This window comes from Equus asinus, chromosome 25 (genome assembly GCF_041296235.1).
Source record: "Equus asinus isolate D_3611 breed Donkey chromosome 25, EquAss-T2T_v2, whole genome shotgun sequence".
NCBI classification, from domain to species: domain Eukaryota; kingdom Metazoa; phylum Chordata; class Mammalia; order Perissodactyla; family Equidae; genus Equus; species Equus asinus.
Window position 1 is genome coordinate 53,129,649 of NC_091814.1, and position 13,535 is coordinate 53,143,183.

The 13,535-nt window shown below is 35.2% G+C and overlaps 1 protein-coding gene across 9 annotated transcripts in view; it reads right to left on the reverse strand.

Annotated features, from left to right (window-relative positions):
• Nucleotides 1–13,535, reverse strand: part of DCAF6 (DDB1 and CUL4 associated factor 6) — a 147,228-nt gene that overhangs the window by 16,871 nt on the left and 116,822 nt on the right. For 4 of the 9 annotated variants that reach the window (XM_070498140.1, XM_070498136.1, XM_070498138.1 and 1 more), the window contains one exon: nucleotides 10,904–10,945. The exons of the other annotated variants lie outside the window; for them this stretch is intronic. In XM_070498140.1, the coding sequence (XP_070354241.1) occupies nucleotides 10,904–10,945 (42 nt within the window). The remainder of the gene's footprint in view (nucleotides 1–10,903; nucleotides 10,946–13,535) is intronic. 9 annotated transcript variants of the gene reach the window in all.

The following is a 13,535-nucleotide window of genomic DNA, read 5'->3' on the forward strand; positions in this document are numbered from 1 at the left end:
ACAGTTTTGATCTAATGGTCACATAGAAAATTCTACATTAAAAATTACAGTCATGTTCTTTTGAAGCATACATGAAACAGTGACAAATTTATGAAGGCCACAAAGCCAATCTGTACAAAACCTTTTTCAAAGAACGTGTCTAACACCAACCATGTTCTCTGACCACAAGTGAGGCGTTAATGAAAAAAGGCTGAATGAGTACAATTTAAGAAGTTAAGAACAGAACCACAAAATAATCTCAAAGAAAACAGAAGAAAGGAAATAATAAAGGGAGAAAAAAGTAGAAACAGAAAACAAGAAGGTTAACATATATGAGAGGATCAACAAAGCCAAAAGTTGCTTCTTTGAAAAGAGTAACAATATAGGGTTTTGCCATGATGATGAAGAAAAAATTAAGGGGATTCAAGTAAATAATATTATGAATAAAAAAGGTGGCTATAACTAAAGACATAGCAGAAATTAAAAAGACAAAAAATATGATAAAATCTGAAAATTTAGTTGAGTTGACAAATTAAAATAAATCTCCTAAAACTGACTAAAGAAAGAGAGAGATCTAATAGTCCGTCGTAGGACTATATTAAAGAATTGAAATAATACTTCAAAACCATCCCCAAAAGAAAACGCCAGGTGCAGATGGTTTTATAGGTGGGCTCTACTAAACCTTCAAAGAAAAGATCATCTCAATCTTATACAAACTCTGCCAGAGACAAGAAAAAGAGGAAATATTTTTCTACTCATTCTCTGAGGCTACTTTAATTTTTTACCAAAAACAGGATCATGAGAACATAAGAAAAGAAATTTGTTCAGAATATAGATGCAAAAATCCTTCACAAAATGTAAGTGTGGACAGATTTTGGGGACCCACCCCGGTCTAACAGGCGCATCTGGCAGCGAGCTGCATGGGCTCTAAGTCAGTACAATAAGATCCATGCTGTGCTATGGAGCAGCTGTGCAGGCCATCTTCAGCTGTGTCAAAATGACCTTGCAACCCCTCCTTTCATGACTGCAAATGCCAGCTGGACAGATCCACAAGAGAAAAAGATAAAGGGTACCCGCTCTCGCATTTCCCAGCTGCACTTCTTAGGGACTGAGGGAATAATTAACAACCCTGGTCCTTGCCTCGCTCCACACATAGATAACATTAGCATCTCTGAACTTGTTTGATGTATAACCAAGAAATTCTCGTTTATGTTACCTTCAATTTATCATCTAGAGAAATGCCAAGATGTACTCTATCCCTTTTTTTTGACATATATAAAATCTAGTTGTAAGCTTTTTTCTTTTGCTCTGCCCTACACGTGCACTGTTTGTGAAAGAGAGATGAACTGCACGTAACCTCCCCCTGCTTGGAGCAGCTCCATCAGAGCACTCTGTGGAACTGTTTGCCTGGGGTTCAAACTCCTCATGCTGATTATTAAATCAACTCCTTCCCTAAGATCACCTAGCCTCTTTATTTCAGTCGGCACAAGCAAACCAAATCCAACAATGTATCAAAAAGATAGTAATACATCAGGATCAAGTTAGGTTGATCGCAGGAAGAGAAAGAATGTTTAATCCGGTTCCACATGTAAGGAGCTTGGAAGTCGCCACTCTGAACTAACAAGTAAAAAGCTGAACAGACTGAAAAACCAGTAACTCTTCTTGGATCCACAAGAGAGAGGAGGACAGAGGGCAAACCACTGTCCTCAGAACTGGACAGACAGACGGGCACACAGGGAAGCACTGCTGATCACAGCAGAGATTGGGGACAGGAAACCTGAACTGGGTGACAAACTGCTGCAGGCTCAGTGCCGACGACCCTGAGAGTTATAACCCTCTAGGGGGAGCCAGTCATAAGGGGTGCCACAATATTCTGAGATTCACCTCCAGGAGCCAGACCAGACTGCCACAGTAAATATCAGAGAAAAAAAGCCCCTTGGGCTTTGGCAGGCAGAAAGGAAGAGGAACTATTTTGAAATATGTCAGAACCCTCTGTTCTTAACAAGGCCTGCCCTCAGGGGAAACCAGTTAACCAGAGCCTAACCTGCTGGGGTGTTGTCAGAGCCTGACTGACCTGCAAAAGGGAAATATCCAACTCCAGCACAGCTACTCTGGCCATCCTGTCCCACCTAAGTGGGGAGAAAAGGCAAAACTGAGAAGCACTTGTGAAGTTCACAGTCCAGCAGCACAGGCTCACTAAAAGGCTAGGACTAATCCCAGGACTGTAGAACACTTCCCCTCCCCCCAGCCCTCCCCCCACACCTCACCACCACATCACTAAAGGCCTATTTACAGCAGTTCCTTTTACCTGGTACATCATACACGGCTATGAAGAAACAATTACAAGGCATACCAAAAGGCAAAAACCACAATCTGAGGAGACGGAGCAAGCCTCAGAACCAGATATGGCAGGGATATTGGAATTATCAGACCAGGAACTTAAAGCAATTATGATTAATATGCTAAGGGCTATAATGGTAAAGTAACAGCATGCAAGAATAGATGGGCAATGTAAGCACAGAGATGGAAGTCCTAAGAAAGAACCAAAAAGTTATACTAGATATAAAAAAAACACTGTTAACAAAAATGAACAAAGCCTTTGATGGGTTCATTGGTAGACTGGACTTGGCTGAGAAAAGAATCTTTGAACTGGAGAATGTATCAATATATCAAGAGAGTCCTTGAAAACCAAAGAGCAAAGAAAACAAAGACACATACACACACCACAGGAACAGAATATCCAAGGACTGTGGGTTAACTACAAAAGATATAACATAGGAATACCAGAAGAAGAGAGAAAGAGAAGACTAGAAGAAATAGTTGAAACAATAACGACTGAGAATTTCTCCAAATTGATATCAGACGCCAAACCACAGATACAGGAAGCTCAGAGAACATCAAGTAGGATAAATGCCAGAAAAAAACTACACCTTGGCATATCATTTTCAAAACACAGAAAATCAAAGATAAAGAAAAAATCCTGAAAGAAGCCCAAGGGAGGAAAAAAATCTTACCTCTACATAAACAAATATAAGAATCAAATCCAACTTCTCAGAAACCGTAAAACGAGAAGAGAATGGAGTGAAATATTTTAAGTGTTGGAAGAAAAAAATCACCAACCTAGAATTCTGTACCCTATGAAATCATCCTTCTAAAGTGAATGAGAAATAAAGGCTTTCTCAGACAAACAAAAATTGAGGGAATTTGTTGCAAGTAGACCTGCCTTGTAAGAAATGTTAAAAGAAGTTTTTTAGAAAGAAGGAAAATAATATAGGTCAGAAACATGTATCAAAGAAGGAAAAGTATCAAAGAAGGAATAAGTGAACATACAATAACTTTTATTTTTCGTATTTATCTTAACTGATCTAGCAGATAAGTTTGTTCAAAATAATAATAGCAACAATGTACTCCATTATACAGGCTTATGCATATATCTTATATATATATATATGCTTATGTATGCTTATATATTACAGTGAAATGAATGACAGCAATGCTACAAGGGATGGAAAGAAGGAATTAGGATTTTGTTATTAAAGGTACTCACACTGCCTGTGAAGTGGTATAGCCTTATTGGAAGAGTGGACCTTGATTAGCTGTAAGAGTATATAGCAAACTCTTGGGCAAACACTAAAAAAATAAAAAAAGAAGTATAACATATGCTAACAAAAAGAAAATGGAATCATAAAATGCTGAATTAAAAGCACAAAAGGCAGAAAATGAGTGAAAGACAAAACAAGGAACAAAGAACAAGAGCAACAAATAGAAAACAGCAACAAATATGGTAGACATTAATCCAACTATATCAATAATCACTTTCAATGTCAATAGTCTAAACACACCAATTAAAAGAGAGATTGTCAGAATGGATCAAAAAATATGACCACGTCTACAAGAAACCCACTTTAAATATAAAGACACATATAGATTAAAAGTAAATGGATGGAGGAAAATATACCATGCTAACACTGATCAAAGGAAAGCAGGAGTAACTAGAATGACGCATCACTTAATGACGGGGAACGTTCTTAGAAATCAGACGATTCTGTCACGCGAACATCATACACTGTACTTACACAAACCTAGATGGTATAGCCTATACACCTACGCTATATAGTACTAATCTTATGGGACCACTGTCATAAATGTGGCCCATCACTGACCCAAACGGCATTATGCGCGGCAAGACTATCAACCAACGGAGGCATTCTTTTCCAAACAGGAGCAAGATGTGATTCCTACTATTATTACTAACTAGTACAATAAGAAAACAATGAGAATGGAAAGGAAGAAAGAAAACTCCTATTTGCAATGACATGACTGTCTATATAAAAAACTCAAAGGAATTTACATGCCAATTAATAGAAATAATGGAAGAACATTTAGGTGGATATAAGATCAATATACAAGTCAACTGCATTTCTAAATACCAGCAACAAACAATTAAGATAATATAAAATTTAAAAGGAATGCATTTACAACAGAACAAAAATGAAGGTGTCTATAAATAAGTTAAAGAAAGATGTGCAAAACCTGTTTGTAGAAAATTATGAAATGTTACTGAAAGAAATTTTAAAAAGACCTAAATAAATGTAGAGATAACAATATTGTAAGGATAATCAATCCTCCTCCAAATTTATTTATATGTTTATTACAACTATACTCATGTTCTGATGACTCAGTTGTGGAACTTAAAAAGTTGATTATAAAAAGGGTGAAGAATAGCCAAGATCCTTCTAAAGAAGGAAAAAGAGAAGGGACTTGCTTTAGGAGATATTAAAATGTATTATAAAGCTAGAGTAATTACAAGAGTATGGTACCAAGGGAGAGACAGACAAATTGTCCAATGGAACAAAACAGAGTCCAGAAATAGACCTGTGTTTATAAGGAACTTTGTAATATCACACAGGAGAGAAAAGAGGTCTATCTAAATGGGCTGGGGGAGGGTACACATATATATCAGAAACAAAAAAATCAAGTCTAGATGGATTAATAACTTAAATGTTGAAAGAGAACTTTGAAAGGAAATTTTTAATTTTTTAAATTCCAGGGCAGGTAGAGATTTCTTAAAAGAAAGTACAAAAGACTGATGAAATTCAACAAGATTAAAATTAAGAAGCGTTGCTCAAAAGACAGCTTAAAAAAAAATAAAAACCAAACCAGGAAAAATATTTGCACACTTATAAATGATAGATTAGTATCAAAATATATTAAGAACTCCTATAAATCAACATAGAAAAGAAAAACAACCCAGGAGAAAACTAGATATGGCTAAAAAACATATGTGAGATGCATAATCTCATTTTGCAAATAGAGAAATGAAAATCAAGACCATGTATACTAATTAATAAGCAAAATAAAAAATGCAGCAATACCAGGTATTAGAGAAGATTCGGATCAATGGGATTCCTAGTGACTGTACTAATTTACACTCCCACTTTGGAAAACAATTTGAGAACTGTTGTAAAATTAAATAATCCATTATGTATGTACCCAAGAAAAACTCAAGGAGGCTAAAAGCAACACTGCTAATAATAGCAAAAACTGGAAACAACCTAAATACTCATTAGCAGGAAAAAGCATAAATTATGGTATAGTCATACAAGGGATTTTAATATAGCAGTAAAACTGAGCAACAGCTATACATAACAACATGGATGAATCTTAACAACATATGTCAACTGAAAAAAAAAAGCAAGCAAGTCCCAGTTCCATATCCAGTATGATATCCTTTCTTGTAAAGTTCAAAAGTGGGTAAAACAAATTAAATGTTTTATGATATGTTTATATGATCATTATGTTTACATGATAACTTTTTGCTTTTTAAAGCAAGGTATGATAAACATAACATTCAGGAGAGTGGTTACCACTGGTATGGTGGGCAAGGGGAAAGAATAGGGAGGATATTGGTAGATTTAAGTTACTAATAGTCTAGGTTCTTGGGTTGGATGGTGGGTTCATGGGTACTTATGATATTATTAAATGAATAAAGAAAAGGAGACAAACATGAATCAACAATGATACTGTGTCACAAACCAAGAAGTATAAAAACGTGATTCTTCCCCTCCTCAGATTAGCTTAGGAGCCCCTAATACTCCCACTGCCTATGCAAAGCGCTATCATTGCAATTACTGTGTTGTAATTATTTATGTGTGTCTGTGTATCCCACTAAATTGAGAGCTCATGGAGGCTGTGTTTTCATCATCCTTATATCACCAGCATCCACCACAGTGTCACGGGTTTATTGAATGAATAAAATAATAAATACAAAATTGATTCATCCAGGAATTTCAAAGTAACAACAAAAACATCTCAAGGTTTCAGCTATTATTATTCTATCTGGGAGACAGCAGTTAACAGATGGTAAAAAAAAAAAAAAAAAAAAAAGGCAGAAAGAATATGAAGGACGTACAATTGACCTAAGAATATAAAACCTGGATTCCTGACTTTACATTCTCAGCCTTTCCTCTTCCTTGAGTGTCTTTATATTTTATTTTTAAATTGCATAGTCTATAAAATTGTGTTTCTAAATGGTCAGCAAAATTTCTTCAGATGACTCCAAGTTTAAATGAGGAAGTTATATCAGTCAGAAATAGTCTATCAGTTCTACTTTTAAGAAATACTAAATTGGCACGTTTAGTAGAGAACTAGGATAAAATATAAGGAGAAATTCATTAAACAGCACTAAAAATATAAGATATGAACAAGGTAAATCCTTTTATAAAACACTATTATATATAGCTATAGTAGTACAAATTAATTGATATTACTGGTATTATTAAACTAGCTTGCAGGAGAACAAAGAAATTTTAGGGTAGAAAAAATAGCTTAAAGACTAGGAGAGACTTGATTTATTTAACCTGAAATCAAATGATTTAAAGGATAATTCAGTTAGCCAAAGGAGGTTAATATAAAAGGATACTCTATTAAGGATAGAGCATGAAGACAAGACTAGAATCATAGCAGGTGAATTGTGAATTAACCTGTAGAAAGAAAATTCCTCACTGTGCAAGTGTGAAACACTAAAAGAAAGTCAAAAAGTCTTCCAGACCAGGTATCTAATGGACTCTATACTCACAATCTAGAATAATCTAGAATACAAACTGGAATGATCTGGAAGAGCATCCTCCAAACTGTGGGATTTTCATAGGTATTCCACTGAACAGGTTTGTATTCAAATAAAAGTGGAAAACAATGGATTAAATAAGATAAACAGTTTTCTTTAGTGCAAGTTTTCTCAGAGACTTTATGATGCGAATATATTTTTGAATCTCAAAAAGAGGTATATAGAGTATAGTATTCCCAAAATTGTGCGACCTCATTGCAGAGTATGAGAACACTGAGGGCAACAGTAAGCCCCATCTTCCTAATTTCATAATTAAATTCTTCCATCTTAAAATAGTCTGTGTTTATTTTACAAAACTTAAGCTTGATTTTTTTCATTCAAAGATCGAAAAATTAGGTTTTCATAAACATAGGGAATCTATTCTCAATCCCCCCCACCGCTCTGCAACCGGAGAGTTTCGGCAATAATTATTACGTTTCTATGTCTCTATTTTCAGAACAGCTATATAATTTTGGTATAGGAACCAAAGGTGCTATGAGTATGTGTCAAACAAACATAATTAAGAAAAGAGAAAGATATTAAAGCCAAAGAATAGTTAAATCCTATTTATTTATGCCTCAGTGGAAATGCTCATTATAACTCTGAATACCACTGTTCTTCAGCATATCAAGTTAAAAAATCTTAAGTTCTTTTAATTTATACTATGTATACATTCTTCTTATAATGACTTAATGGTTTTTAGAAAAGAAAACCTCATTGATTTGAATCTCCAAATTTAGAATTTGTGATTATTCAGAGTTAGGCTCAAACTTACCTTTAAATTATCAATTAAAAAAATGTTTGTTGTCCAAATGAATCTATGAACAAGAGTTTAGAAAAGATGTTACTTGTTTTTAAGAAAAATAACATTTTTAAGTACTTTTAAGAGCACTTATTTATAGTAAAAGCCATGTTAGTGTTACTAAGTCATCTACTGTCACCAACAAGAAAGGTCTATAGATTGGAATCTCAGTCATTTTGACATATATCCTCACAAGTATCTGAAATAAGAGAGGTGGATGGGTTGCTAGAGAGCATCTTTCTGCTTCGGCTCCTTTTCGGGGTATGAGGGGAGGGAGAAATTGGGCTCTTTGCCTCACAACGTGTCAGCAAACAAAGTAAAGGGTAGCAGGCCTGAGGCTGCTGTCTTTTGAAGGGTCTGCTTCCAAAGCCAGCCCCTGGCTGGGGTCCAAAAGCTTGACTTTTGGAACGTTCCCCACATTGTTCGGCCTCCCTGGGACAGTAAGCCCTGATGGACCTGCTTGCCTAGATGGTCTATACAAACAGTGTGATTTATGGGGAATACCTACTTTCCCTCTGAGTCTGGAATTTAGGTAGTTGTGGTTGGCTGCAGAGTGCATACATGACCAGCCCCTAATAAACACACTGGATTTTGAGTCTTAAGTAGGCTTCTCTGGGCAGAAACACTACACAGGTGTTACCGCATTTTATTGCTGGAGCAAGGAGCATATGGTACAGCCATCCCAGGAGGCAGAACGTTGGAAGCGTATGCCTGGATTCTTCCAGACTTTGTCTAATGTGTCTTTTTCCCTTGCCAAAATAAACTATAACCATGATTACAAGTGACTCTGAGAAAAGTCATCAAATGTGTGGAGAGGTCATAGGACCCCTGAAACTGTAATTCGTAGCTTTTCATTTATTTCATTTATTTCAAGTTTTAGGAAGCAGAGGAAGAAAACAATAAGCCAGATCATCTAAGGAAATACGAATAAAAATTTAGTTATCTACAGTTTTAGGTAAAAAGGTGTCTTCTTTGCCAACTTTTATTTATGTATGCAAGCATGTATTTTGCTGTCCTTAAGGATGCTTGCCTCTTTTTTGGGAAAGATATACATACACATATGCAAGAAAGTATTATAGGTAGCATAACAGATGTATATAAGGGCACACAGAAGAAATGTTCAGTCCTGCCCGAGATTATGAAATGTATGGGCCAGGAAAAGATTCAAGAAGCAGCAGTTAAGATGAATGTTGAAAGATGAGGTGGTCAAAATGATGGTGACAGGAGGTCATTTCAGTTGGAGGGCACAGAGGAAGTAAAGACATGGAGGCATGAAGTGTATTCAGAGACACTCCAAATACAGCTGATGTAGAGAGTATGAGCAATCCTTGGCAGCAGCCATAACAGAAAACACCCTAGATAACACGCAAAGAAGCTGGGGTTTTTCTCTCTCACAGGCAATGAAGAACCACTGAAAACGGATCTGATGATGGTGGACACAGACTGGAAGGAGTTGGAGGACTATTTAAATAGGAGACTGGGTGAGAGGTGATGAGGTAATAGTAGTTGAGTGAAGAGTAAGGGGTGATTATCATTTTGTTTATTATTCAAAGAAACAGATAACATGGCACCTATCATTCAGAATCTCAGCAGATTATAGAAAGACACATTCACAAAACACTACAGGACAGTCCCTAATGAAGACTGGCCAAATGAGCACTAGAGATAACAATGTGTGATAATTTCATTTTTCTAATTTTATTTATTCTAAGCAGAAGTTTACATTCCGTAAATATCCCCAATGGCTAAAATGGAAAGCAGATTAAATGTGTCTGGTGTCAGGAAAAAACTGCCTTATAATCAGAAATTTCCCCAGACAATCTCTATGTAAGAAAGAAAAAACTGAGGTAGAGAAGAATGAGTCTTATCTCACCCACTCTAAGGGAAGGTAAGTGTCTGTTTTATCATTTCTTCTTAGATTTATAATAATCTCCATTTCAATGTTTTAGATTTTCTACAACTCAGTGAAAGCAACATGGTAATTTTTAGCTGCGACCTTCACTGTAAAAGCAGAAACTGTGAGCACTTGAGATAAGCAAGCTATAAATCAGAAAATCAAAAAAGCTCTGAAACGAATCCCATTTTACTGTCATTTAATTAGAAAGTGATAACTAACAATAGACTAATTTGCAAAAAGTTACCTCAAATATACCTTAATGTTAAAAGACTGGAAACACCAGCACAAAAGCAAAAACAACTGTGAGACTTTTACACGGGAATCGTCGTGAGAATGGGCCTTGACCAAGGATTTCTATACATCTACACTATTTTTTGGCTTATTTCATTATTTCTGTGTTCCCCATGGGGAACTCCACCAATTTTACATTTCTCATTGTTGCTATATGTTACGTTTTATATTCTACTTTGTTTTAGAAACTAATGGTAAATAACAGACGTGCCACTAGAATTAGGTACAAAGTTGACTTTGTCAGTAGACCAGGTTCTGGGTAGATGAACAATGGGGGTTGAGTTTCACATTAAAGTTATATTTAAAAATGTACCCCATTGTTAATTTTCAAATTACAGAAGTGTTTAAGAGTTAAGAGTTCTTTAAAAAATCAGAATCTTAAACCTATGCACAGGATGAGACTCAAGTCCATTTTTAGTCATGGATCTCAAGGAAAAGGAGTATACTTGCATTATAACAAAAAGGTGCTAACTGTTATCCTAATCAAGTTTAAAAAAAAATCAGTTGCATTCTTCAACAAAATATTCAAAGCAAGTAACCAATATTTAAAGTACATCATTTCAGATTACAATTACCTTATCATATGACACACTTGAAGTGAACATCAGTTATATCTGCACACAGGAAATTTCTTTTCATTCTATTCCCATGCAGTGCATGCAGCTAAATATAGTTTGTGAAAAGCAACCTGCTTTACAATGCTTAGCACTTAGAGTTCAGTTAAGTTCAAAGTATTAACTGTTAATAGGAAAGGTGGTTAGCTGTGGAAAAAGAGGACCTGGCAAATTCATCATAAAGAAAAGTAAAATAACGGAACATACTGAATTACCTCATTATTCTATCACCTATTGTTGTTCCTCTGATATTAAATCTAGTGAAGGGAACACAATAACTAAAGTCACTCACAAAGACTTCAAAGAACCAAATATTTAAAGCATTAAGGTCATCACTTTTATCATCAATCATCTAAATCTAAAAAACCTTTTGTTTCCTTTGTGATTTAGGGTATTAAGTGAGAATATGTCATTCAACTAAACGTGTATAAGAAAATTAAGGAAACAAACACTCATCGAAGATAGATTAGAAGGAAGATACTGCACTTAATCCCTTTAATCTTTTAAATAGATTCGATTCTAACCCTGTTACAGAGCTAGGGGAAGGCAGTGACTCATGCTATTAATACCAGCTACTGGAACACCTACATTAAGCTCCTCAGGATTGAGTTGCTCTTTGGGAAATAAAAAATTAAGCCTTGAACTGACTCATTTGTTCTAACCATAAGACTATATAACAAGTAAGCAAAGAATAACAGAGCTGTTAACTCTCTAGGAGTTCAGTTCTTTCTCTATGATTACTTTTTTTCTCTGCAGTTTTCTTTAATAAAGAATAAACTTGAATTATTAGAAATACTGAAAGAGTGATCATAATGATGACTAAAAAGATGGTGGCAAATTTATAGTATGCAAAGAATTCTGGCTTTAAAAATGAAGGCCATGTTCCAGAGGCCAGAGTAGGCAACTGGAACCAAATTTCTATGCAAACAAGAAATACTTTAAAAAGGGATTAACAGGCAATATGGGACTAATATCTTGAAGCTTTACAGAAAAGATCTTTAGAGTACATTAATTGAGTCTATAACTAAAAACTATTCAAGACTATGTGAGGACTTCTTCAGGAAGCTTACTTAGATGCTTGTCTTTCTTCAGAGAGCAAACAACCCTCTTGGGTTTGGCAAGAGGAAGAACTACCAGCCAGGCCATCACACCATTTATTATAAGATGGATTTGGCACCGCGAAAACAGTTAATATGAAGACCATCTAAATAAAAAACCTGACCACTTGCCAGTCACTCCAAGGGCACATGTTTATGTTTCTACATCCAGTATATAAAATCACTAAGGGATACACCTTTATTTATTGCTTTTTAAATACCATGATTAGAAAGTAAATGTTTGATTAGTTCTTTCTTTCTTCAATTTAGTTTCCATTTAATGTTCTAGGTTCTTGCCCTAGACAAAGTTAAAGGGGACCAAATATGTAGTGATTCATAGATTTGATTGTTTTAACTTTGGCTACCTGCCAGCAGAGGCATTTTACCATAGACTATAGCTTGGTTTCTCCCTATCAGACTGATTTACTACAGAGCAGGGATCAGCCAACTATGGCTCTTAGGCCCAATCTGCCAGATGCCTATTTGGTTACATTTTAAATGGTTATATAAGTACCTACATAATAGCCTCCATTTGCCTCTTGGCCAGCAAAGTCTAAAATATTTACTATCTGGCTTTTTAGGAAAAAGTCTGCTGACCTCTGCTATAAAGAGTCCCAGTTATATTTATACCGAGACCAGCTATAGTTAACGAGAAGAGCATTCCATTTTAAAATATCTATGTTAGTTGTTAAGGACTTTATTTTCTAAGACATTTCCTTCTCATGCGTGATCTCAGCCCTAAAGTGAAAACCTGGGTCATGTTTACTTAATCAAATTGTAAGAATGTAAATCTTTAAAAAGAAGTCATTACTTTGCATTACAAAGAACTGTTTTGATATTTTTATTAAATGGGTGTCAAAAACGACTTAGCTAGAAACTCCTTAGGTTTCATTTAAAAATTCAATTTGGTGCAAGAAAAATTATAAGATCAACTATGTAACTTTACGTACGAATTAAAGTACAGATCTAAGTATATACTTTTACCATTTTTTATTTGGGGGCCACTTCTCTGTCCTAACCAAACTAATCTTGACTAGACGTCTCAAATGGCAGGAAGGAGGGACCTCTAAGACATGCATCCTTTGAGTTGGGCACTTCATCCGAGTGTGAGATGTATCCTTAGACTCTAAGAACCAATGGTATGATTGTTACAATAGACCTTTGGAATCCTTTGGAAAGAGAAATTCTCAAAAATCTTATGCCTACTTACATGCTGGTAAATGATTCTTCTCATGTCCTTAAGAAACAAAATTTCTTAAACTTTCTCTCTTTAGAATAAAAGTCAACATATCTACTCCTCCAAATTTAGAAGTAAGATAAATGGGCAGCAGCCTCAATGATGAAAAGCTCTTAGAAAGGTGCAGAAATACTAAAAGTATACTTTATATAGGTAGTTCAAGATTTAATCAAGATAGTGCTAAGGAAGTCAGGAACTATTAAAATAGAAGTCAGAAGGAACATTTTTCACCACTTACAAATTTCTGGTAAATAACTAGAAAAGAATAATGTAAATTTCAAAGAAAAGTGGATGTGCCTGTGAAACAGCCACTACAATAGCATCACCTCAGTATGTCTATTTTTGTATATAAATGGCTTGTATACTGTCCTCTCCTCTTCAATAAATTACTAAGCTTCTCGAAGGGGAAGAATTTTACTCTTCTTCTGTTACTCTTCACTAAGTCTACTGCTATGTCCCATAGAATGAAACAGAATAACATATGGGACAAACTGAGGCTAAATACCTACACTG